This window comes from Rattus rattus, chromosome 3 (genome assembly GCF_011064425.1).
Source record: "Rattus rattus isolate New Zealand chromosome 3, Rrattus_CSIRO_v1, whole genome shotgun sequence".
NCBI classification, from domain to species: domain Eukaryota; kingdom Metazoa; phylum Chordata; class Mammalia; order Rodentia; family Muridae; genus Rattus; species Rattus rattus.
The window spans coordinates 78599464-78626334 of NC_046156.1; the positions used below are offsets into that span (position 1 = coordinate 78599464).

Here is a 26871-nt window from a genome sequence, read left to right on the forward strand (position 1 = left end):
TTTATCTTTACGCTTACTAATGCTTCTTAGTAACTCTTAGCATATAACTCTAGGAAAATATCTCAGGTCTTCAAGTTAACATCACTATTCTAAAGACTTGAAGTGTGTTTTCATTGAAAGGCCACTTCCTAGCAGTCAATTAATATTTATTGTTATAAAATAGAATTACCATTGCTGTAATTTATGAGAACTCAACATTACTATTCTATGAAACATTCAAAACTGTTTTCACTGAAAGTATAATCAGGTAGGTGACTTTCTTGTAATTGCTTTAGTGGCCAATAGATAACTGGGGTAGTCTTGTGAATAGTTACGGATTTCTATTGCTCTTTTCCCCCCAGTTTTTAATTGTTTAGTCAGAGTGTTAGACAATTTCCTTTATTGTTTTTATTTTACCGTTTAAATTTGAGTATCGTTTTGTTTCCCTTTCATATTTCTTTATTTTCCTTTCTTTCCTTTAGAAAACTATGAAGTGAGAGTTGGTACATTTTGCTCTAAGATTCACAGAATATAGAAGAGCTGTGGTTGGGGTAACCAGACTGCCCACTGACTTAGAGTGCACTGCCTTGACTGTCTGGCTGCTCTTGGCCTATAAATTTTTGAAGTAACCTGAACACAAGTTTCCCTTGAGTCAGAGTCTCAGCCGATAAATAAGTCAAGCAAAAAGAGAGATGAAGACTCATAAAGCAACTTAGACAATTCTTGCCACTGACCATGTGCCGAGAGTAGAGCTTTACTGTTGGTGTTAGGGACCTCAAGGTATATATTATGCTAGATTTTGAAGGACCTTAATACTCGTAGTATGTAGGCTTCTTCTATTACATAATACATATCAACAAATGTCACTAAATAATGTCTCCCTGTGATGGTATTTTATATAGAATATTCTGTTTGTCTCTCTGTTTGCATGCGCAAACACACACACATATGTGTGTCTATGAAATATTCATATATATGTTTGTGTGCACATGTGCACTCACACACTTATATCTGTACATATAGGCACAATACTTTAACAGATGAACGCGCTACTGTTAAGTTCTATGATAAAATCTGTTTTAAAAACTGATACATTTTAAATTAATACACAGAAGTCAAGATGAAAAAGACAATATTGTGGAGTTTTCTACTATTTCTCTCTGGAAGTCAAACTTCAAGAACTATGGATCTAAAGAATGCTGACTTTGCAGTGGATCTTTATAAAGCTATTTCTTTATCCAACAAGAACAATGTTGTATTTTCACCTCTTGGAACCACTGTGCTTCTTGGGATGGTCCAGTTAGGTGCGAAAGGAAAAGCACAGCAGCAGATCATGCAAACTTTAAGGATGCAGAAAACCTCAACAGGTGAGCGTCTTGCATGTAACTCTCTCTAGACACAGTCGCTTACGTTTTAGATACCAGGGAGAAGCTCAGCTCATAGAACTTTAAGAAGTGAAAATAAACAGAGACAGCACCAAATTATAATCAAAGAGATAATTGTTATGTATGTATTTTATTCATTTATAATTATTTCTTCCTAAAATATGTAGCAAAAATACTTTATTAAGAAATGAAGGTTTATACAGAAATAAAATTCTCTATATGTGTGTTTCTCTCTGAAAAAATTCTCTCTGTGTGTTTTTCTCTGAACTGTTTGTGTATTTCCACTTACTGGTTTTTAATATCAAGGAATTGATTCAAAATATAATGTTAACATTGCATTTTATTTATTCATGTGAAAAGGGCATTAATTAGTCAACCTTTCTTCAGTAGCTGTTTCTCATACTTCCCTCACAAAAGTAATGCACTACTTCACCAAGAGACCACAGGACCGTTAACATGGAATTTATTAGCTTATTAGTTTTACAAAATGGGGCAAGGGAGCACTTAAAGGATACATCAAAGGTTTGCTAATGTGGGCAGTTCTGTTGGAATCTCCTAATACCCTGTGTGGGCAACTGACATCCTATTAGACACATCTCGCTGGTCATACAGCTCATATTTTCTCTTCACAGTGGTCTGAGTTTTAAGCATTTATGTTCCTATCCCAGACCACATCCTGAATATCAGAAGAGACATCTAGATTTTTGATTTGAGAGTTTAGATAGTACAACCACAGTTAATTGCAGTACATTTTCCTCAGCATCATTTATCTGCATTTAGGAATTTGTTTTCCTCAAAGTATTGGCGAGGCATAAGTTGCTCCATTTGAAATTATATGAAGTTTGGATAGAAGGAGTACTGCTAAGAAACTAAATGACTTTCCTTTGTGAGTAATGTATAAGGAAGCTACTGTAGTCATCTTGATTAATCCCAGCAAGTCCAGTACTCCACTCCCACATTAGATCCCATGGTTCTTCATGAAAAAATAATATATTGTTTATGAGTGCATGCAAAACGGACTCTATGTTAAGGTATCAAAATAGGCCTCTGAAATTAAATTCCCGGAGTGATACATCTTAGATGGGAACATAAATGTCTTAAGAATGGTGAGATATGAACGTAAACATCACAGTAATATTAATGAGGTATTACCAAACATGAATGCAGTCTATCCAACACCTCTATACATGTGCAAGACATTCAATTTAATGTCTGTAATCACTCTATAAGATACAGAGGTGGATGCTAGCAGCCAACCATTGGACTGAGCACAGAGATGCCAAATGAAGCATTAGAAAAAAGACTGAAGGAGCTGAAGAGTGTACAAACCCATAGGAAGAACAACAATATCAATCAACCAGAATGCCCAGAGCTCCCAGGCACTAAACCACCATCCAAAGAGTACACATGGGCAGACCCATGGCTCTAACCACATATGTAGCAGAGGATGGCCTTATAGAACGTCAATGGGAGGAGTTCTTGGTTCTGGAAAGGTTCGATGCTCCAGTGTAGGTGAATGCCAGGGTGGGGAGGCAGGAAAGGGTGGGTGGGTAGGGAGCATCCTCATAGAAGTAAGGGGAGGGGGCATGGGATAAGGGGTTTCCAGAAGGGAACCAGGGAAAGGGGATAAATTTGAAATGTAAATAAATACAATATCCAATTAAAATAAAATTTAAAAAGATACATATACTTCTGTTGGACAGATGAGTAAAACAAAGCAAAGGGAGATGACTATTTTGGCAATAATATTTCCCAAATCAATGAAGTGAGTCTTATAAGGGAAATTTTGTATTTTCTTTGTAAGAATATAGATGGATGGCAAAACAATGAGCAGAATCTACCAAGCATTTCTGCAGTTCACTTTCTAAGTGACAAAGAGACATGAAAAGATGTTAAGTACTGAAGGAAAAGAAAGTTAGAAGGCAAAATAGTGAAAGAGAAGTTGGACTTTTAAGAGAGAGAAAAGAAGAACTAAAAGAAGATACACAGCCAAGAGGTGAGGAATAACGAGCGATCAAATGATAAGGAGACAGAGACGAGGCCACACACAGTTTTACTTGAGAAGAACAAGGTGATGTCAGAGTAGAGCATGGGCTGAGACAGCCAGAAGTCAGTGCCTGCAGTCAGGTGGGAACTGGAACAAGGGAGAAGAAAACACAAATCTTTTCATGTGTGTGTGTGTGTGTGTGTGTGTGTGTGTGTGTGTGTGTGTGTGTGTGTATTTACATGAGTGTACATGTATGTGCATGTAGAGGTTAGAGGTTGAGGTCAAATGTCTTCTTTAGTTTTGCTCTACCTTATTTTGTGATTTAATTTATTTTAATTTATTTTTTTGAGATAGGACTTCTCAAAAATCATGGAGCTATACTATTTCACGGCAACACCAGATTTTACATGGAATTTGAGGTCAGAATCAGGTCCTCTGTTAATCAAACATTTTATTGAGCCATCTCCTCAGGCCCCATTTTTATTTTTAAAAGCAATATTGTGTTGGAACATAATATATCTTGATCATGGCATATTTCAGCATCTTCTTAGAGTTAATTCTGGAGATGAATCTTACCAACTTTCCTAAGTGTTGGTCCTCCCATCAGTACCTCAATAATTTTACTTTTTATAAAATATTTATTCTTCAAAATTATATGTATGTATGTGTAGTTTGCATGACTGTATGAGCCTGAAGATACAAGAGGAAGATATCAAATCCCTGGAGATGAAGATAGAGATTGTTATAAAGCATCCAATGCTTGCTGGGAAGATAACTCAAGTTTTAAGAAAGAATAGCAAATGTTCTTAATCACTGAGCCTTCTTTCTATTTCTACCTCCATCATCACTGATTTTCAAATTATGCTATCCGTTGAATCTTCTGTCTTAATTTGTTTTCTGCTACCAATGTGTGGTCTTTGCTGTATTGTTCCTTGTTAATGGCTGGTTTAGTCAACAGTTCTTGAAAGATAGATAAAACTGCTAGTATCCTTGCACAACTGAGACTCCCAATGTGTTCAGTGCTAAAATATTACTCATGCTTCAATGTGTATGGCAAAAACTTACATTATTCTTGTGCTGAATATCTGATAATGCCTCCGAAAAAAGTTATTGATTAGTTAAAGGCTGCACTGGAAATGTTTCTATTTACACAGTGAGGCATGAGAGGAAAATCTAAGGGTGGATACAGCTCAGTGTTAGACCACCTGTGCAGCATGCTTAAGGCGGCAGATTTAATTCCCAGCACTACAAATATATTAAAAAAATACTTGCCATGACTTTTGGCCCAAGCTCTGTAACAAAAACTCTTCGTAATTTGCCCAAGTCATGTTACTTATGTTACTTTTCAATTTTTCTCACATTTATGAATTTCATATTCTTTAATATAAGATATGAGGTTTGGATTAGGGGATTTGAGTGGATCATTTGGCTGAATCAATCTATAATTCTTAGTCTCTCTCTCTCTCTCTCTCTCTCTGTGTGTGTGTGTGTGTGTGTGTGTGTGTGTGTGTGTGTGTGTGTGTGTGTGTGTACATTTCAGTGCACGTGCCTGTGGAGGACAGTGGAGTAATAAGGCATAGTGTGAATCCCTAACATAGGTGCTGAGACCTGAACTTTAGTCCTCTGGAAGAGGAGTATGAGCTCTTAACTGCTGAACATCTTTTCAGTTTCCTACACTCCCTTTTATGAGATAGTCTATGACTGGCAAGGAATTTGGTACTAAGATGTTTGAACAGTGAGTCCCCAGGATCCATTTGTTTCTGTCCCCATTGTGCTGAGATCATAATTATATGTCAGGATGCCTAGCATTGTTCCTTTGTTCCTTCGTTCCTTCGTTCCTTCGTTCCTTCCTTTCTTCGTTCCTTCCTTCATTCCTTCGTTCCTTCCTTTCCTCCTTCTTTTTTTCTTTTCTTTTTTTGATATTTGAGTTTGGGATCAAGTCAGGACCTCACAATTCAGTGGCAAGGAAGTTATAGACTGAGCCACTTCTCTAGTCTATTAGGTTTACTAGGTCTCTTTGAATCACATACATACATAGCTGACCTTTGGCTTCTTGACATCAGGAGAAGAGAATTAGTGCAGTGACAAATTTTGGGGTTTTGGTTCCTTTGGAAAAAAACAAAAATATAGGATATGTTTTCATTTTAATTTCAGGTGTGGGATATGGGGCTGCTTCAGATTGTCTGCAGCAGCTGACTGTAATGTACCTCATGCTCTAAAAGGGGCATGATTTTGCCAGCTGCAGATAGTTTCTGTGAATGTGTAACATTTGGAATTCTGGGGACTTTTCAAAGGGTATAAATGCTAGGGACCCCCAGAGGCAAGGTGGTGGTGTGGGTGTTGGTGTGGGGTTGGTGTTGGTTGTTGATTGGTTGCTGCTGGTTGTAGTTGGGCACAAAGAATAAACAACAGGAAGAAGTTAGATATCCTGACAGGAAGGGCAAACTTTCCCAAGGAACTTGATGCCCCTAATTAGGAAGGATTAGTCTAAGGATAACATTTCCCACTTTGCCTCTATTCATTTGTCTCTCCTGTCTAGTGGTAGGTGGAAGGAAAAGGGTGGAAGAAAGAAGAACCCACAAAGTAGCCAAAGATAACTAAAAAACAGTGCTAGAATTTTACAGCAATTTCTAGAAGGCCGGTTCAATCCAACTGATTCATCCCGTCATCAGGATTCCAAGGTTCTATTTTAAGAAATTAAATGTTTTTCTCATTGCTGATCAGCAGCGGCCTTGCATATGCATTCTCTTTGATCTGTGTTAAATGAGGTCATTAACCTGTAAATATAATCCAGTTTATAAGACCAGTAATTTTATATCCTCCTCCAATTGTGTGATACTTGGTGATAGTGTTCCATTGATTTAGGTGCTCAGTAATTTATCAAAGGTCATCTCTTTGTCACGGGTCTTAGACCTTAAGTACTTGACATTATTCTATTTGCTCTGATAAATGATGTACAGCTATTTTTTTCTCTTCCTCCCTGTTTTCCCCACCATTCCTTTAAAGGTGTCCATAAATTATAAATGCCAGAAAATTACTTTAGAATTCTTTTACTTTGTCTTTGTCATTAATTCTCTTGCATAAGCTCTCATGCTTTTATTTCGAAAGTCCTCTCTGTAGTCATCCAGCTGCTGAAATATGCCATTTAAAGCTCCCAATAGCAATGAATAAAAGCATCTGGAATCTTTGCATAACTAAGCAAATTAGTTTCACATTTTCCATGTCTTTGTATAAGAAAGCCCAGGGTTGTGAGGAATCATGGAGGTCCTCCAGTCTAATCATAGGAAAGGCGTTGTTGAATTTAAAATCTTGTCTGTCTTTGCCTCTGTGCCAGTGGATAGCAAATCCAAAGTTTCAAAGGTAATGCAATAGTTCGAGCATGGCTTTCTGTATAGATGTGCACCCTGTGCAATGTATTCAAGAATCCAGACCATGGAGGTGTCAGGGACCAAAGCATAGCTTCCAGCTTAGCAAGATGCAAAGCATGTGAAGGCAGCTCTCCCCTGTCAGCTCATTAATCATGCAAAGACTGCGTTTTCTCGGTTTATAATTAAAGGATGTGTATACTCTCGTGCTTTATCTCCCTTACATACTTACATACTTTTAGTAATACTTGTATTATGGGGAGTGTGTGTGTGTGTGTGTGTGTGTGTGTGTGTGTGTGTGTGTGTACATTCCTCTCACTGTTTTCACATGGCTGTGCTTGTACTTGTGAGGTCAGATGTCTATGTCAGGTGACTTGCTCTATTGCTCTCAACCACCTCCTCACTTCTCTCAATAATTCTATTCAATGAATATCTCTTAATGGTAAATGATGTTTGTTTGGTTTAATGGATATTAATAAAATATTTTCAACTTAAAGTTTAAAAACTGGCATTTCAGGTTTTTGTTGTTGTTGTTTTGTTTTGTTTTTCTGAAAATGTAATGAATCCCAGAAATAACTTGTTATTTGAAACTATTTCTGACTTGATGACTCAGTTCTAGGATTAAGTCAGAAGAACATAAAATGTTTGTAACATTTGAAAATGACTTGCATATTTCCCATTATAAATATGGAAGGAACCATCAGAGTAGACAAGTCTTAGAGCCATGTGCAGTACTGTGAAAAGAACCACTCGCCAGTAAATAGTCAGCTGGTGGTAATGACTTAAATTGACTCTACCCAGTAGCCATAATTGGAAAGGGTTAAAGGCTTTTATTGTTTCTGCAGATAGACAAAATACATAAATTCCTCCACCTGAACAAGCAGGCACTTCAGATTTTTATATAAATCTAGAGATGATTATAGGGCTTATCTCGTAAACCTGGAAACCTGAACAGAAGCAGTTCTTTAGTGAAGAGCAACGGTTTCTTGAAGTTGAAAGTAACATTGAAAACTGTTCATCGGTGTAATACCTCCTCCAATACTCTTTACTGTTTTCCTTGCAAAGAAAAGAGTCTTAAATGGAAATTTCATGCGATGAAATGATCGAAATGCCATTAGAAAGTGGGACTTTCCTTCAGCCTGCATAAATTCATAGTTTTGTTTCTGAAAAAATTAAATTTTGTCCAGTATAAACATTGATTTTCTGCAAAATCCATATTCTATGGGAGGTAAATGTGCAAAATCCTTATAGTGACTTTCCGTGGTTAGCTATGTCTCAGCATGAGAAATTGGCGATATAAATCAGAACACGTGTCAAAGCCAAGAAGCTATTGTTTTTGTGTTGCTCGATATGTGAGTATGTGCTATAATTATTTTGTAGGAGAGGAATTCTCTGTGCTGAAGTCACTTTTTTCAGCCATCTCGAAGAAGAAACAGGGATTTACATTTAATCTTGCCAGTGCCCTCTACCTTCAAGAAGGATTCATTGTGAAGGAATCGTATCTCCATAGCAACAAGGAGTTTTTTCAGAGTGCTACAAAACTGGTGGATTTTCTAGATGCAAAGACTTCTGCACAGGCAATAAGCACCTGGGTAGAAAGCAAAACAGATGGTAAAGTTTTCCATTTTCATAAAACTGTTATTTGCTGTTGGATTCATTGCTTTTAATATCTTAAAGTAAAGAGTGGCTGAATGTTTTCCCATTGCACTGCGGATCAAAGAAATGGAATCTTCTGTTTCACCTCACTGTCATTTAAATTAACACTACACTATACAACCCAGGGAAACTCTGGATTGCTTTGAAAAGTATATTGATTGCCGCACTAATTTCCAGACACCTTTCTTTTCTTAACGATAGAATTTCAGCAATAATATTTGTTCAAGCATTGATTTTTTTTCAGGTATGGAAACAGGAAACTTATCTTTGTCCAGCAATATATTAGATATGTCAATTGCAAATGTCGTATTCCCAAGTATATTGTTAATATTTTATCTGATCATGTTAATGTTTAAAAATAATGCTAGCAATCTTATCATAAATATAGTAATCTAACCTTTAAACCTAATGTGGCAAAAATTACAAAGTTGTTAAATAAAGGCTAAGGTCAGTTTAAAGTTGAGATCAAAGTTTAAAACATTATAACCTTAGATTTGCTTTAAAATTAGGAAAGTATTAAAATATTTTGGTTGTTAGAAACTTTAATAACAATGCATGTAACATGTAAGCATTACTGGACTTTAATAGGTTTTTATTATGATTGTGCTGAAGAAATTTGTAATTTTATGAGTTGCTACTTAACTATTCATGGGCAGGCTCACAAACAGGTATCCACTGAGATTGTGATGTGGTGGTAAGCAAGAGAATTTATAGAGATGTGAAAATGGAAATAACAGCATTATGGACAAAGAATTGCTTACTGCACAGGAAAATAAGAGGAGAATTAATTTTTTTTTTTTGAGGATCAAAATCAGACAATGCACTGGTCACTGGTTACAGCTACAAAAGTAGGAAGTTTGGCTGTTTCACTGATCTACTGAATTTGGTCGTTCTCATGGGCAAACTATCCCTTAGGTCTGAATAATACTGACACATGCAGAAAGACACATCATAGTTCTCTTCTTGTCTGAACAACAGTTTATGGATATAATCTCAGCAGAGAGTTTATTATTAGCTCTGTTCACTTTTTCTGAGAACACTCTCATTTTTGATTTCCTGGTGTTTCTGTTTACGCCTATTTCTTAGTGAAGTACTCAGCAGTATTGCCCTTTGCTCTTACAGTTGCCAAAACTAGATGACATAATACACTGGTAAAAGCAGTTCTGTGCAAGACTTTTTTACTTTAGTCAATTTTAGCAAGTTCCATCGAATCTCTACTTACGTTTTTTCCCCTACTTTGTTCTCCATCCTCTTTATAGGAAAAATTAAAAATATGTTCTCAGAGGAAGACTTTGGCCCCTTGACTCGTCTGGTCTTGGTAAACGCCATTTATTTTAAAGGGGATTGGAAACAAAAATTCAGAAAAGAAGACACAGAAATGACAGATTTTAGTAAGAAAGATGGCTCAACAGTCAAGATTCCAATGATGAAGGCTCTGTTGAGAGCAAAATATGGTAATATGAGAAACTATATATTTTAAATAATGGGCCTGAAAAATGACAAATAAATTTAATGAATTTCCTCTGTTGTAGGTTATTTTTCTGAGTCATCCATGACATATCAAGTTTTGGAATTGCCTTACAAGGCTGATGAGTTTAGTTTAGTCATCGTTCTTCCCACAGAAGATGTGAACATAGAAGAAGTGGAAAAACAAGTTACTGCTCGTCATGTCCAGAAATGGTTCTCTGAGCTGCATGAAGAGGAAGTGGAAATCAGCCTCCCTCGGTGGGTGGATCATGTTCTGTGTTATTGATTTTTCGATTACAACTAGAATTCTCTGATCAGTTTTAGATAATTACCACTCCATTGAAGTTATGAGGAATTATAATCAGAGGATGCAATGGTTATACAGACTAATATGCTTATGAGAGATAAAAGAAATTTCATTTAATGGGGTACCAAAATAGCACAGTTTATATTCTATCCTGTGTTGGGATTTCTTCATATATTTTCATATACCAGTTTATTAATTGAAAATCTCAGTCATACACTATATTTTGGACATAGTCTCTGATCACTATTTCTCCTTGCTCCTCCCAGATCTAATCTCCACTCTCTAATATCCTTGAATACATTCTCTTCTCATAATTTCCCTTTGCTTTTCCCAGGTCTGATCGCTACTATGAACTAAATTATGAATTCAAAATTCTGAAGTACATTAGCACAAATTAACCTTTCTTTTTTCAAAAATATGTTTTATCCATGATCAGGAAAGAACATTATATAGACTAAGTAAATAGTTTTGTGTTGACTGATGACTCTGTTTCAGCCATCTTTGTCCATTCTCTGAAGAGTCTCTATGTGCAGTCCATGTTCATTGTGAAGTGACTTTGTAGCCCAGGCTAGAATCAAATTTGTGATCCCCTTGCCTCTGTTCTGCAGGCACTTCAGGTTTATAGCACCTTGTTAAAAAGCATTATTTGATGCTGTGTTTCTTTTATATCCAAATAATTCTCCATAGTAATTTGTAAACTGGTATGTGAAGATCTGTTTAATTGGAACAATTTAGTCAATTTCATCAGATTTCCAGAACTACCATGGGATAGAAGCAAAGAACAAACTAGTTAATATAAACAGCAGAAAGTCACTCTCTTGTAAGTTTTGGATTAAAACTATAAACTCAAGTCTATAAAAGTAACACAGACCAGAAGAGTGTCTGGACCCTGCCCTTGTCTCTTTTTACCTTGTATTATAGTCCAGCAATCCTTGGAGTTAGCAGCGCTAAGTCAGCCTCTGCACAACATGAGCTATTCTACATCCTGTATTGTTGGAAAATTAAATGCCTCTTTTGTAATATAGTTTGATCAATGTCAAGCAACCAGGATACTGTTTATATACAAGAGGCAGCAGGAAGGAGGGAACATGAGACTGATCCAGATTATGCCTCTAGTTTGTAGAACTTCCTCTTCCATTCTTTGAGATAGAATGAGTTAAGAGTGAAAGCCTGTAAGATTGACAGTAGATGAAATGTACTAGCGTGAGAGTTAGCTTTTGTTGTCTATAAAATACCAAAACTAATATTAAATATTGTCTTACATTTGGGTACTAGTAAGAATTCATAATATTTTGTCTACATGTAATATGAAAACTTGTTCCTATATTAGAAACTAAACTTTATTAGGTTCGAATGTATAACATATACCTACAGTGTCAGATTCTTATATATATAAAGCATCATGAAAATGCGTTTATGTTACGTGTATAGATAAAAGTGAGCATATCATACATGTAAATACAGGAGTATGGTAGTAAATCTTACTAATACAGAACTTTACTTTAATATAGGATTACATATATGTTCATATATTGTGTCTGTGTGATTTGTCTGGGCCTATGTATGTACATGTTTTTGGGTAGAGGTTAGAAGACATTTACATATATGTGCATATATTGTATCTATGTGATATGTCTGGGCCTACGTATGTACATGTTTGTGTGTAAAGCTTAGAAAGCTAGGTCAAGTGTCACTTCTCTCTTTGCATCTTGTTGTTTGAATATGTGTATGCCAAGATAGCTATTTTGCTATTTTGTGTCTGTGTCTTATTTTGCCATAGGAATCCTAGGATTATAAACACATCCTATTGCATGGTAGTCTTTATGTGTGTCCCATGAATCCAAATCTGTGTTCTTGTGCTGGTGAAGCAAGCCCTTTATTCCATGAAACATCTCCCAGTTTTTGAATTTACATTTCAATACTATAGATTTGGTTTGGTTACTTTCATTTTTAAATAATCCAGGGTTAGCTAAAGTCTACTATATACTCAATGGGACTTCAGATAATAGGACAAGGACTCAGAGGGAGTCATCAAGAGGTTTTAATTCTTCCGCATTTAATGAGAATACTCAGCATACAGGAGAGGGGACTAATGAGACAAAATCACAGCAGTGACTGAAAAGCATGACTGGGCTCATCTGAGCACAGAAATTCAGATTTTTCTTTCATTTTCTGTAGCTTTTACCTGTGAGAGGCCTAGTTCAACTCAGAGCTTACACATGGGAGCAAATTCCATGTGTAAAGCAAACAAACCATGTTTCATACACTAAATATTTTATTTTGTCGTTATTTAATTTATTATTCTTCTAACCAGCATTTTGTTATTTACTCTTTTATTTTAGCCATTCCTTTGATAATTTTAGTTTAGGTGAAGGTAGATGGGAGATGAAACATGACTGTGTTGAATAATGACTCCCACTGTGTATATTGATCAAGATCATGGTTGGAATTATATTTTGATTAGAACACAGAGTCAGCATGTTAGCTTTGACCCAGATAGACCTGAGTTTAAATCCCTACTCTTATACTTATCATGACCTTGAGCTTGGAAATCAACTTTCTTACAATTGCTTTCTTGTATGTCAATGATAATGATAATGCTGACTTCCTAGGAATTTTGTAAATATTAAAAACTGTGGTCTATATTAAGTGCCTAACCATGGAAGTGCTCCTTCATCCCCCTTATTCATGGCTGCAATAATTATGGATAATTAGGTATTGGCCTTAGATGATGCTTTCATCAAATGGATGAATGCATTTCTATTGCTGTAGGTTTCACTGGACTATTCTATGAGCCGGGCTATTATTTAAATGACTTTCTAGTGATAATTATACATTATCAGACAGTGTAATAAGTCTTCAGTATTCTTGTCATTATCCTGAAATTGCTGGGCCATTAATCTAAAAATAGTAGCTATATTGGAACATATAGTTTCCACCTTTACTGCTATTCAGGGAATACTTGTAAAACAATCATACTTAATTTTTTCCCAGGAAGAAATTACTAAGAAGTTGAATATAGTAGCATAAAGTGAGCTATTTTCACTAGCAATAGACTTTTAGCCTTCATGTTCCCCACAATCCCAGTTACTCAGAACTTGGAACATCTAGCATATTCCAAAATACATACTATATTGTGAGAAAATAGTTTTAGCTTACTCCCATGGGTAATTCATTACTTTGAAGAATTACAGTGAAGAAATTTAATTAATACTCATCAATTAAATTTGTGATTGAATTAGATTGATTTATCATCAAATTTGTAGCCACTGACTTTACTTAAATGTTAGATCCAGGGTTCTCCTGACAAATGCCTGTCAGGGTACAGAGATAACTCTTGAGGTAGGAGTTCTGGAAAATGTCACTGATGTAGGAAACACACATTTTCCATTTGAAGGTTCCATGTGCATCCTTTTACAAAGAGTATTTTATTTTGTGGTTATTTAATGTCCTATTTATCCAACCTACATTTTGTCACTTTTTTACTTTTAGCTATTCTTTCATAGTTTTAGTTTAGGTGAAGGTAGATGGGAGTGGAAACACGATTGTGTTGCATAATGACTCCCACTGTGTATGTTGATCAAAATCATGGTTTGGAATTATATTTTGATTAGAAGACAGAGTCAGCACGTTAGCTTTGACCCAAATGGACCTGAGTTTAAATCATTGCTCTTGTATTTATCTTGACCCGGAGCTTGGAAATAACTCTCCAACAAGTTTCTGTTCTCTGTTTTAAAAAAGCACATAATATCTTTTAAAACTTAGAAAAAAATCTCTAAGCATCTATGAAATAAAAATATATTAGTTCTTCCCCCCCCCCTTTCTATTCTATGGTACGTGGAGTAGAGCCAATTTAAACTTAGCCCTCACTAGCTTATAAATAAATGAGACTCAGATGATGGTTCTTTTATTTAGCTTTGAGGATTACTCAGGGGGCAGGTAACCCCTAATTTACTCTTCTAACTGCTGGCCAGGCTACCTTCACAGCGGTGTGCCCCAGATACCTGCTGTTTCTCCTGGCCTCATGTGCATAGTCTATCTTCCAGTATTGTGGCTTCCTTCTCCTAGTCCTCCTAGTCCTTCTTGTCCTCCTCCTCCTTCCCCCCCTTTCCCATCTCTCCCACCCCCCTCTCTCTTTTTCATTCTTTCCTCTCTCTTCTTCACCCCCAATTAGGTAACTCAAAACCCACCTGCCTCTATCCCCTCCAGTAACTGGCTGCAGTTAATTTTTTAACCAATAGTTTTACAAAGGAACAAGGTTTGCATAACAAAAGCTTACAAAAGGGTACCGAATTTAGCATTACAATACATAGCAACAAAACAAACCTCAGATTCAGTACCCTGAGATTCAGTTATTTTGGAACCATGGAAGATCTATAACCAAGAAAATCTACGAGAATTTCTGCTTAGTTTCTTTTTTATAAATGAGGAATTCAGGTTAACTGGATGCTCGAGTCCTAATTTATGGCCTGATATTAAAAGCACTATTGAGCTCACTCTCCTGGCCTGATAAGTCTTATCCATTTTTCGTGGTTCCCTTCCTAGTTTGATGCACATAAAATTTCCACATTAAGACATTAGAAGAAAATCACAGCAAATGAGAGAATGAATAGGAAGGATCCTGAGTTATAAATGCCTCTCTTGCAAGAAGCTTCCTTCTAGATTGACTGCGGGGTTCTTGTTCACAGTGTTGTGGTATCTGCCGGGACACATCTCTGTTAGAACATCTTGAGTACGGAAAATTGGAGAAGAAAACTTCATAATAAGGTGTTAAACAAGGAAATTTAGATAGAATTGTTTTGTTGGGTAATTGTTATTTTAAAATCATCCCACTGAGCATTCGTATCAACAATATATTTAGGAAGCAAGTTTTTAGCAATGTGCAACCAATGAATGGAACTGGGTAAAAATGCCCTGAGATGTAAGAAAATGAATCTGGGCTGGTGAAAGCTAAAGATTCACAATATAAGTTTGCCAAGTCACCCATGTCAGAAAAATTTTTCCTAGAAAATGTGCACAGTGTTTTAGTAATTTTTTCTACATCTTTTTTGAAACAGATTTAAAATAGAACAAAAATTAGACTTCAAAGAAGCATTATTTTCTTTAAACGTAACTGAGATATTTAGTGGTGGCTGTGACCTTTCTGGAATAACAGGTATGCTACTGATGAATAATTTTTATAATAATAATTGTCATGTTGACTTGTTTTCTTGGAATTCTATTAGCAGACTGATCTTAACATGGTAGAGCCCTCAGTCCCAGTAAGCCTCTGAATACAGAATAAATGTCATAATAAGATTGAACTTATTATTATGTATGTATCTACCAGGTAAAAGGTTTTTTTCTCCATGAAAATCAGAAAGCATTTCATAAGCTACATAAACATTCTCACCATATTATAATAAAACTATACAAATAGAAGCATTCTATGTCCTTGTATTCTGCCCCATTTGTATTCCTTTAATAATGGAAATAACAACATGGCATTTCTCATTTAAGGAGGACAAATAAAACACAGATGAACAACGAGTTTTCAGGGGTAATTTGGTAATATTAAGACATATGAAGCTACATGAGGGCCTTCAGGATAGCAAATAGAGGTGGATTGTTTATGCTAACATGCAGCTAGGTACCTGCACCCTTTTCAGTTCCTTACCTCCACAGGTATGCCAGATAATCATTTAATTCTTCTGTCCTTGACAAAAATTAATAAGTGAAAAATAAATAACTAAATAAAGAGAAATAAGTAGTGGCACATACATCACATACACTTTTCAATTTTCAGTCTTCTCTGTTCTACACAGGGCATAGTGTTATAAGCCTGCCAGCCTGTTATGTGTCACCATGTAACACAGTAGGAAGTCTTTTGGACTCTTATGAACATATCTAGACTTTGAAGAAGTATTCATCAGTTTACTCACTCACCAATCTTTTAGGAACAGGGTTGGAATCGAGAAGGTCTCTGAGTGAAGGAAGTGTAGTATCTACAAAGGGGTCATACAAGTTCTTTATCTCCTTCATACATGACACAGCTACTTGTTTCCCCAGAGTCAACTGCTATAGTACCAATAGTAAGAGTAACATTAGCACTTAAAATAAAATGCTATTTTAGAGTCCCCTAAACCACAGCCACTTGCACAACCAGTAATAACCAAACACTTCAGGTGTCATTCTTTCCCTAACTGATAAGCCTTATAGGCAAGGTGTATAAGCCCATGTAGCTCAGCCTAATGATCCAGGAGATATTTGGAATAGTTCCACTGCTAATCATGGTGAAAATTTTCATTCCTGCCTAACCTGCACAGACCAGATCACTAACTTTCTGCTTTATGTCTTATTTCAGGGAACTATTGGGAATTTGTTTAGATGACTCACCCAGAGTGGCTATCTTGTATTTTGAAAATCCATACTGGAACTGTGGCTTCACCCTTTCTCCATATTAAAGCTTTCTGCTACTGAGCACCCTCATGCCCACTGATTGGTTTGAGTGCCACCTACACACCAAACAGTTTCTGTGGCATGCATTTAACGGACCTAGAGAAGCTAGATACATATAGTCCTTCAAAGCCGACTTGCTATGATGCTAACTTTGCAGACCACTCTGCCAGAAGCCTTTCATGTCAGTTCTGCCAGTGGGCAAGAGAGGACCCTTCAGCACTCATGCATAGCAGAGGAAATACTGCAAGACACTGTCTTATACTAAAACATTTATTGGGGGTTTTTAAATGCACAGCTCTGAAATGACTTCTCTCTGACAGAAGGCCTTTTAGACTTTTATGACTTAACTAGTCTTGAAGGAAAGTAAATTTTGTTTTAAGATGAGATCAGACCTGAATATAGAATTTAAAAGGCAAGTTGACTTTGAAGTTGATCTGTCATTATTTCTCTAGATCATGGTAAAAAGGGAAACCTCCATTTTCCATCAAATCTTCCTTATAGTGGTGTATCTAATTTGAGGGTTACATCTTTCATGTCTGGGAAAACTTTTGGGTGACTTTGTCTCCAGAAAACTGACTAAATTGGAGAGAGTTCATTTGTTCAATGACTCTTCCTGTATATTTGAACATGTATTTGTTTGTAGACCTAATAGCAAAGGCTTTGATTTTAACTGTCAAAGAATCCTTCGTGTTCCCACCAGACTCATCTGAACTCTATGTCTCCAGAGCCATGCAGAAAGTTTTCTTTGAGATAAATGAAGACGGAAGTGAAGCTGCAGCATCCACAGGTAAAACAAATGAGCTCTTGAGAGACAAGGAGGAAAGGTGGTGAGCAGCGTGCAGGCTGGGATGCTCTGCCCTTTCCAGACTCTCTTTTTCTCTTGTTTCTGTATAGACAATGGAAGAAGATGGTGCATGTATCTGTCTTTGTAGATCCATCTCTTCCTTCAAACACAATGCCAAAGGAAAAGATTTGATTGGCAACTGAGCTTCAAATGTTGCTATTTTGTCATCCGCAGGTTGCAAATACTTCTAAATAACACATAGGATCTTGGGAGAAAATCAGAATTCCACTATCTTCCTGGTTAAGAGTGCTCAGGATCTCTGTCCTCTTTAATATTATCCTTAATTAAATTGACTTAGTGATCAGCTTTCTAATTTCATTGTTATTATATCAGTGATAGTTCAAATACTTAGCTGTGTATTAGAGTCACCTGGGAAATTTTTTTAAGCAAATCTATGCCCAGACAGTGTTTTAAAATAATTGAATCTGTGTTTCTGTAGAGGAGATACAAGCTCTAAAATTTTCTTGTTTTCCTAAGTGATCCCAATACACATACAAGCAGAACAAGCACTGAATTATGACTTGCACCATGCCCTTAATACTGCATGGGCAACACATAGACTGGCTGCAGGAGCTTTGCATAAGAACTTATCAATATGCAGAATTTCGCATCTCTTTCCAGACCTATACGGTCAGACCCTAGTGCTCTGAACTCAATAGGTAGCTTGTGAGCACATTCAACATTAAGAAAAACCTCTCTACAGCACTTCATTAAATAAATAGTATTTTGAATAACAGATTTGTCATGTGAAAGTAATACTTGCAAAGGCAACTGATGGGAAGCTTTGAAATCAACCAGAAATAATAACAAAAAGAATTAGTGGTTCCTTCATAAGTCTGTTTTAACTTCCCCATATCACTTGGATTTTAATTAATGCTTTAAAATGTGAGTCATTTAAAGGGCATTATTGAAAAGTACTATCAATTATATCTACTTACTAATTTCCTTATTAATTCATAGTGCTGCATAGTACCATGGATTTGACCTTTAGGTGGGATACACTGGGCTATCTTTACCATTCTGTTATTTCTTGAAGGAAATTGCATTACTATGTTCCAGAAACACAGATTTCAGGGCATGGACTCTATCAATCCTTATATAAGCCCGAACTAAGTATTCAGATGAGGTTAATTGCTTATGAGCACATCTGATTGTACACGATACTGAATGAATTTTCATCAGTTACTGAAGAGTCGTCTAATTATATTAGTGAAGGAAAAGCCCCAGAGATGTAAACTTGCTTGCCTGGGGTCATGCTGTTAATTGACTGAGTTTGAACTGATATCAGGTTCCTGGTTTTAAACTCAAAGTCATTTGACTATTGCACACCGCCTTTCATTGTATAGCTAGAATTCTCCATCTCACTGGGAGATGGCAATAGAAGTCTGCAACTGTCCTGATGACTCATGCCCCAGAATAGCCTGAGAATCTGACTTTGAAGAATGTGCCCTGGGGTTGTTCAAAAACAAGGAGGAACAAAAAATATTCACTGAAAGTGTGAATGGAAGTAAAATTGACCTTATATTTCTAATTATCTCAGCAGTTCAGACGTGAACTTAAATTCATTAGTAATTTGTGTGGAATTGCCATGATTATTCCGTTCAGAAGATTATCATTCATTTCATTTCAGCAAGATTATATTTCATTGTTCTTCCATTTTGAGTCTACATATTGATTTTAGCTTTCCTTGGGTCTCAACAAAATTTTACGGGACCATTGAGACTAAGATTCAGTTTATCGCGAGACTAGAAATGCGTCCCGGAAACCGGAATCACATTGGAATGACTTGGAAATTGCCATTCTCAGGTCTTGCTCTAATTCACTGAGTCAGAACTAAGTTGGAGAGAACCTGAGATGGGTGTAAAAATGTTTGATCTAGAAAACCCTGACTGAATTTTCCCACATTATTGAGAACCTCTACATAAGCTGAAATACTTTGGCTTACCATAATAAGTAATTGTAAGGAAGCAACGACATGCATCTAGTTTTATAGTAACAATAAATATATTAAAACCTCCAGGCTCACAGAATAATCATGGCAGTGTAGGTATAAAATAAGTAGTTTCAAACTCAGATGAGACTCTCACAGCCTAATGGACAGCAATGAATTGCAAACATGTCTGGAAAGGAATTAAAAAGTAAAGCATTTTAAGAACAGACCATGTAATACAAAGAGTGGACAGAAAATTACTTCTGAGAATATGACATTTTTCATAGCTTTCACTAAATTGAATGTACTATTTGGTGTTCTTCCTCATTGAACATAAATGTGGAATCAGGATGAATTTGTTAATGGCTGAATATTTAATCCAGTGCATGGTGGTTTAAAATTAATTACAAATTTCTTTATGTTTAAGACACATTATATCGAATTGCTTTTGCCTATGAAATTTTAATATATTTCCTTCATGTATCTCTTCTGTGTAAACATCTAAATGGCTGCTATCTTTTTTTCTAGGCATAAACATCCCTGCAATCATGAGTTTGACTCAAACTCAATTTCTAGCAAATCATCCATTTCTGTTTATTATGAAGCACATCCAAACAGGTACCTTCTTTTGAAATTATTTTGCAAGTCGTAGTTAAATTAAGCTGTTGATTGTTATACACATATATAACATATTTTCTTCCAATAGGCATTTGCTAAATTCATTTTTGTACATCAAATATGCTATTATAAGATCTGATGAGAGTCTGAAATAAAGTAGTGGAAACATGGCTTCTGGCACAGCTCTTCCATGTATTAAGATAACATCACCAAGAACAGTTAGATTATAACTGATTAATAAGGGTTTAGAACCTCAGAGACAGAAAGTCTTGCTTGCCTAGCACCATGCGATTAAAAATTGAGCTTAGCTAGCCTTGATGCCACAATGAAAGTGGATATTGAGAATTGTGGAGTTGTGAGAAGAATGACTCATGGAGTTTCTGAGAATGAGAGTAAGGTCAAACATTACTTTCCCTCCCCAAACAGGATTCAAAGAGGTAGAAAATGGGATACAGAAGTCATGTATGGCATGGCCATTTGACACAATGTCAGAATATAGATATCCAGGTAGTCATGATAGATTGTCAACACTGGCTCTTATGAAAAGATCTGGCAGAGTGTGAAAGCCCTGGGGAAGCCGTCTTTAGTGCATCCTTAGGATTGCAACAATAGTGTCCTGTGAGAGTCACAAAACATGGGGGAGCAGAGAGTTCTTTATTCAGCCAGAGCATGGCAAAGAAGCCTTGGAAAAAAATCAAGAGCCCTACACATCGAGATATGGATTCAGAGCTCCACTCATATTCCAGCTCAATTAACAAGTCAATTCATGCTGCTCAACTATCCTAAGTTACATTTACCTATTTCATACTTTAAAATGTGAGTACTTAAAAACAGACAAGGCTTATAATATCTTACTTAGTACTAAGTTGGATTCATTAAAAATAAATCGACAAACATAAATAGTAATAATTGAAAAGATTCTGTAAACTTGGTTGAAGGAAAAGAGGAATAGTTAATCTGAGAGTGAATTTGATACACTATCCTTAGTGTAGGAATATACTAGTATTTTTTCTTTTCTAACTCTAGAATGCTAATGCCAGTAGGCCTTTTCAAAAAATATTTAGTGTTAGAGTTTTGGAACAGATTTAAAAATATTGAGATTGTATTAAAATAATTTCAGTTCCAGTAGTGAATGCTTCAGGATTAAAATATATTCTGAGCATGCTGTTTGATATATACATCTTAAATCATTGAGCAATCATCATTTTTATAATTAGTGTAGAATTATTGAGTGTGGAAAACAGAAAAATGAGTTAGTTTATATTGGACATAAGCATAAGTAAATGATCATTATGTTTGATTTTATTTTCTAAATTGATGATTTGTTCTGAGGCCATGTAATTTCATCCTGAATTACAGCAGTGAAATTTTAAATTCTAAATAATCCATCTATTCATTCATTTGTGATAATGTTTAGCGATTAGACCCTTAGCGACAATTCCTATGATCATTATTGTAATGAAGCTTTCTGAAGTATGGTTATTCCTTCGAAATGTTGCCCTCCTTCATTTACTTGTAGGTCTAATTATTATATAAAGCTCAGAATATGGCCGAAGAGATTATTTCTTGACAACAGCAGTTGGTGTTCTTATAGAGGGACTGGGTTCAGTTCCTGGAATATGCACAAGATAGTGGCTCACAATTGTCTTTAAATCCAATTGCATGCACAGTCACACACTCGTTTTCTGGCTTATACACACACACACACACACACACACACACTGATGAATGCACACATAAACACACAACAGAGTGAATAGTCATACATTCAGGCAAATACTAATGCACATAAAGAAAAAATTTTAAAAGATCTTTTAAAATTGTGAAAGGTGATTTTTCTCAAAGCAGTGAACTTTTTATTTTTCTCTCCCATAAACGAACTCCACATAGCAATGAGATGTTGACAGATCAGGAAGTGGCTTTAAGATTTACAGAAAGTATATTTAGTTGACATTTTTGAAGTATGAAGACAGATTACTTTAGGTTTGTATAACCAATATTTACCTGGATTTAAATTTTTATTTTTATCAAAGACTTCTCTTGCAAAAACTCTGTATGTTATTTGGATTTTCACTCTAAGGGGTTGTACATTGTAGTGTATTTATCTGCAGCTGTTAAAGGTACAAGAGATAAGTAACTCACTTGTTTTCCTAAGCTGAGGGAGTATACCAGCTCTACAGATTTTCAGATGAAAATGATTAAAGTTTGTACATGAAGTATGCCATTTGAGAAAGCAGCGAGTTACAGTTTTCAAGTCAACAGTAGTCTACACACAAAAATATTTCATTTAGAATTCTGGTCTTGAACTAAGGAAGAATCATCTTCAACAGTATTAATAATTAAATCTTGGCATCTAGCCATATGGTAATGATATAGATTTTAATACTAGGAGTTACGAATTGCTTCCATTTAATGGCCAGCTGAAGTAAACATTTTACTTAGCTATGTGGACACATATATAAGAAAGAGAGAAAACACAAATGGAATTGATTCTTGTTCCTCTTCATCTGTGCTCTTTTGTTCAAGGGACATTTCACTAACTCCCAGAACTCAGTAATGACCAGAAGGGTGGGTGTGTAAAAACTCCATTCAAAGTACAGTTCTCCATGATGAAATAGGGAGATGGAAAATGCTGGGATCAAGATTGTTTGTGAAATTTAGACAGGTCAGCGTTTACATTTTAAATGATGTTTTTACCTACCAAAATGACTTGAATCACTTCCAGTTTCTGGGAAGTATTTTATGCTAGAGCACTGAACTCACCGATGCTTCTTACTAGAGGTAAATGCATCAGCTATCCTGGGAAATGTACATCCTCATCTATCAGAAAACTGGGTGTTTCTTTTCTTTCTTGTTTTGAACATAATTTTGGGATTTTAAAGAAAAATAAAAGGAAAAACATCAGTTGAAGATTGTATCTGTATCCATGTTACTGGTTCCCTTAAGATCACTCATATATCCCCCTTTTGAGATTATAATACAATTACCATATTTCTTCTTTCCCTTCCTCTCTGTAATCCCTCTTGTATATTCAGCGGCCTATACATCCCTTTCCACTCTCTTCAAATTCCTGTGCCACTTGATTGAATGGTAAGGAGTTAACTAAGCACAGGACTCTCCTGCTGTTGTTTCAAATATATCTAACTGCTTTAATTAGCTTAAGTTAAACAAAATTTATTTTGCCACTTTCAAAATTAACCTTCATCACACCTGCAATAAAGAGGTTTATGGCAGCTTCTCATTGACCCTCTGCCAATTCCCTTTCCCAGGTGAAATACAAGGTGAATAGGCTTGATGCATCATTAATTCCTGGTCTGTCCTCTTGTTCTTTGTTCCACATCACTGCCAAACATAGAATGCCTGGAATCAGGTGCCTGCATTTGTGTTCGATGCTATATCATTTCGGTGAGCGCTTGAAAGTACTAGCAATATGAAAATATTGTCTTTAGCAGTGACGTAGGCTTTGATGCAGCAGTAAAGGAAGTCTGGGGAACTGCACTTTTAACCCCGAGGCTCATATTCTGTGCATAAAAAAGATGACTGCCAATTCTTCAGACTTGAAGCTGTGCTGTGCTCATCACCATTTTATTATGCTGTGATTGCCTGGCTGGGCTCTATGTTTAGAAAAGCTCTCATGGAAAACAAGACTAAAGCAATTTCCATGACAAAAACTGTTGTAGGATTTTACTTAACTTCTCATACGACCAAAGTGATTAATAATGGTCAAAGTGTTTTAGGCAAAGCAGAGGGTCTTGATATCAGACTTTAGGTATAGAGAATGAGCAAAGGGTTGTTAATCATGAACAACATAATTATTTTCTTTTCTTCCAGAAATTTCTAAAGTATTTTTCTTTTTTCTAGAATCAATTTTGTTTATGGGAAAGGTGACAGATCCGGACATCCAAACAGTGAAAGGAAGAGATTTAGATTCACTGTGAATAAAAATGATGGTCTTGGAACACAAGACAGACCTTGGAAAATGATTGATGGATGAGATGTCATCATTTTGAAAATTTTCTAACATTTCTGATTAAAATTGTACCTATAAAATAAATAAAGAATATATAGATCCCTTTCTTTTTGGCTTTTCTAAAGGACTCTAATATATAAAACATAATCTACATTGTTCAAAAATTCCAAACTAATTTGATCTCAGATGTATTTGGTAGGGGCTGATAGTTCAGTTGGTAAAGTGTTTCCCTTGCAAGCATGAAGATCTAGGTTCAATTCCCAGGACCCAGGTACAAAGAGAGAATCTGAACAGAAAGGAAGATGACCAGTGAGAGAGTGAACACAAGCAAAGGGCAATGACATAAAAGCATGGAAAGGTCACAAAACCCATCCTTTTGTATAATGCTAAAAGTTCTGAGAAGCTTTAGTCCTGATCTCATTTGCTTGTATGTTGCTGTGATAATACACTGTGCTACAGGATACAGCTACTCATTGAGGGAAATAAAGGCAGGAACCAGGAGGCAGGAACATAAACCACAAAGGAGCACTGCTTCCGCAGCAAGCCTCCTTAACAGCCCAGGACGACCAGCACTGCTCACTGGGAGGCAGTCTCTGCTATAGCAAGTAGCAATCTAGAACCTGTCTCAGAAACCTGACTGAAGCGATTCTTCACCTGAGATCCTTACCTTTTGGGCGTGTGAAGTTAATAATGAAACTATATAGGTCAGTCTTAGACTCTCAGATCTAATATCTGAACCTTAAAAGAAACTTTGCTAAATTGCAATAAAACTTCAGGGTCATCAGAGGTTTTACCAGTTTTATGATAATGATGGAAAAAATCTTTTTGGGTGTTTGTCATCACTATTTTTGATGGAGAACTTGATAATAGCTACCCACATTGAACCCTAATTATATTTCAGGCAATGAAATAGGTAATCTATGTATATTATGCTAACTATAGTAAAAATCTTAGGAAATACTATTACCTTGCTTCCTAGTAGAACCTATGACTCAATGAAATTCTAGAAATCAGTCAATGGCATGAAAATATTAGTATAATGGATAAATGTGGATTCATAAATATCTTATCTAGAAAACTAACTCTTTGTAGAAAGAGAAAAGCAATTTCTCCCTGATCTAGTTAGTTTTTACTTGGGACTTCTTTACCTCTAACAATAGTAGAATAATAAGAGAAAATAAACATACATAAACATATAATTTATGCACATAGGAGAAACCTATGGAGAAATAAATATATTTCAAGTTTATGGTTTGAATAATAACTTACACACAGCATCTTTGAGAAAGAACAATAAAGTTTGGTGGAAATTGTAAAACACAGAGTCTTGTGTCTACACGAGCTAGCGTTATGTAGGAAGGTAGGTGAATAGTACATAAGTACTTACTGGTAAAGTGTGTTATCCAGATATCTGTGATGCCTTTACCAGTTTGGATGTGTTTAAAACTTTCTTCTGTAATCAATAATTGTCCTCCTGATAGCAAGAGGACAAGGGTTACTCTATAAATGTATTTTGTTCTTTAAGGTAAATGAAGTGGAAGTAGAGAGCTTTTCTTGTGTTTGCTTCTGAATTGCCTTTAGATAAAAGTAATCCTCAGGACAATTTTGATACTCAGCATGAGGAGCTGCACTGAGATTCCAGAGCCCACATGAAAAGCATAGGGTATTACTGTGTGGTAGCCCTAACACTGTGGAGGATGGATATGCGATCTTCACTGGGGCTTGATGGCCATCAGCCTAGCTCAGAATCCATGAGAAATCTCGACTCAATGGAATAAATGGAAGAGCGATAGAGTAGGACATCTGTTATCCCTTTCGAAATCTTGGGTGCCTATAGGTGCATGCACATCCATGTGGACATATATCTTACAAATATATACATATAAAACTCATGTATATACATGTACATCATCACATGCATAAGCATCTGAAATTAAAAAAAAGAATCACTTTGTTCTTTCACGAAGGTAGAGTTCAGTTGAGAATAAAATTCTTTTCATTAAGATAGGGTTTTTTTTTTATGTTGCCTGTATTACTGGAGTCTTAATCCTCTTCCAGGTTTTACATTTCAGTCTGGTCTGGGACTTCATTTATTAATTTCACAAATATTAATGGAGCTCCCACAAGAGTCCAGACACTGTTCTGGGCACAAAACTAACAAAGTTTTTGACCTCAAAGAACAAAGGTGGTTGCTGGGAGACGACAGGGGCAAATACAATAAGAAGCTGACTCCAACTGGTAAAATGAATGACTTTAATAAAAACAATTAAGGAATGAGAGAAGCTTTAATAATTGAGGTGCTGTAATTAGGTGAAGCTAATTTTAAGTTCAAGAACATGGTTTTGAAAACAAAGTATACTTGCTTTTCTTCATTAAAATTTGCTAAATGCTTGCCTTTAATTCTCTACTCTTGAGCCTAACTATGTTGTATGGAAGATTGATTATTTTCTTGTTTAATTTCATTCTCTTTATTGGTGTGCTATTTGCTTTAAAAGAAGAGAATTTTAGCTGCTAAGGAAAAGAGACAACTTTAAGTTGTGGGTTCAAGCTGCATAGTCCCTCTTTGACTCTGACCTAGAAGCACTGTTGGCAATTTACTTCCCAGATTAGCTCTTTCAATCTTTCCTTCCAATTGAAGTGAATTCAGTAGTTAAGGTAGTCCTACATCATGATACAATATCTGAAATATATACCTTTCATTAAATACATGAATTGGAGGTAAGTTTCAGTGTTGTAAAACATGGAAAAGCATGTCACCTCTATGGTAAATATCATTAAAATAATTCTCTGTATAAACATCTACTATACAATACATTTTTCTTTAAATCATGTATTGTTTCCCTCTTTAAGACAAAATATTCCTTCAGCTGTGAGTACTCCAGTGGACATTCTCAAATTGACTTCCATTGAGGCATCTGAGTGATA

General features: G+C 35.8%; 1 protein-coding gene across 1 annotated transcript; it reads left to right on the forward strand.

The window, feature by feature from the left end:
- Positions 1-1095: 1095 nt before the first annotated feature.
- Serpini2 (serpin family I member 2) lies at positions 1096-24037 on the forward strand. The gene is made up of 8 exons (XM_032896726.1): positions 1096-1346; positions 8097-8327; positions 9632-9826; positions 9905-10097; positions 15204-15301; positions 17285-17371; positions 19887-19976; positions 23838-24037. Exons 1-8 carry the CDS (start codon positions 1100-1102, stop codon positions 23912-23914), a joined length of 1218 nt encoding a protein of 405 aa, XP_032752617.1. The 5' UTR covers positions 1096-1099; the 3' UTR covers positions 23915-24037.
- Positions 24038-26871: the final 2834 nt, after the last annotated feature.

Bases quoted from the DNA above. Each gene is read 5' to 3' on its own strand.
- Serpini2 (XM_032896726.1), top strand. From the start codon at position 1,100: ATGAAAAAGACAATATTGTGGAGTTTTCTACTATTTCTCTCTGGAAGT. The intron at 9,827-9,904 runs GTAATATGAGAA...CCTCTGTTGTAG, and splicing joins TCTGTTGAGAGCAAAATATG to GTTATTTTTCTGAGTCATCC. The intron at 17,372-19,886 runs GTAAAACAAATG...CTTTTTTTCTAG, and splicing joins TGAAGCTGCAGCATCCACAG to GCATAAACATCCCTGCAATC.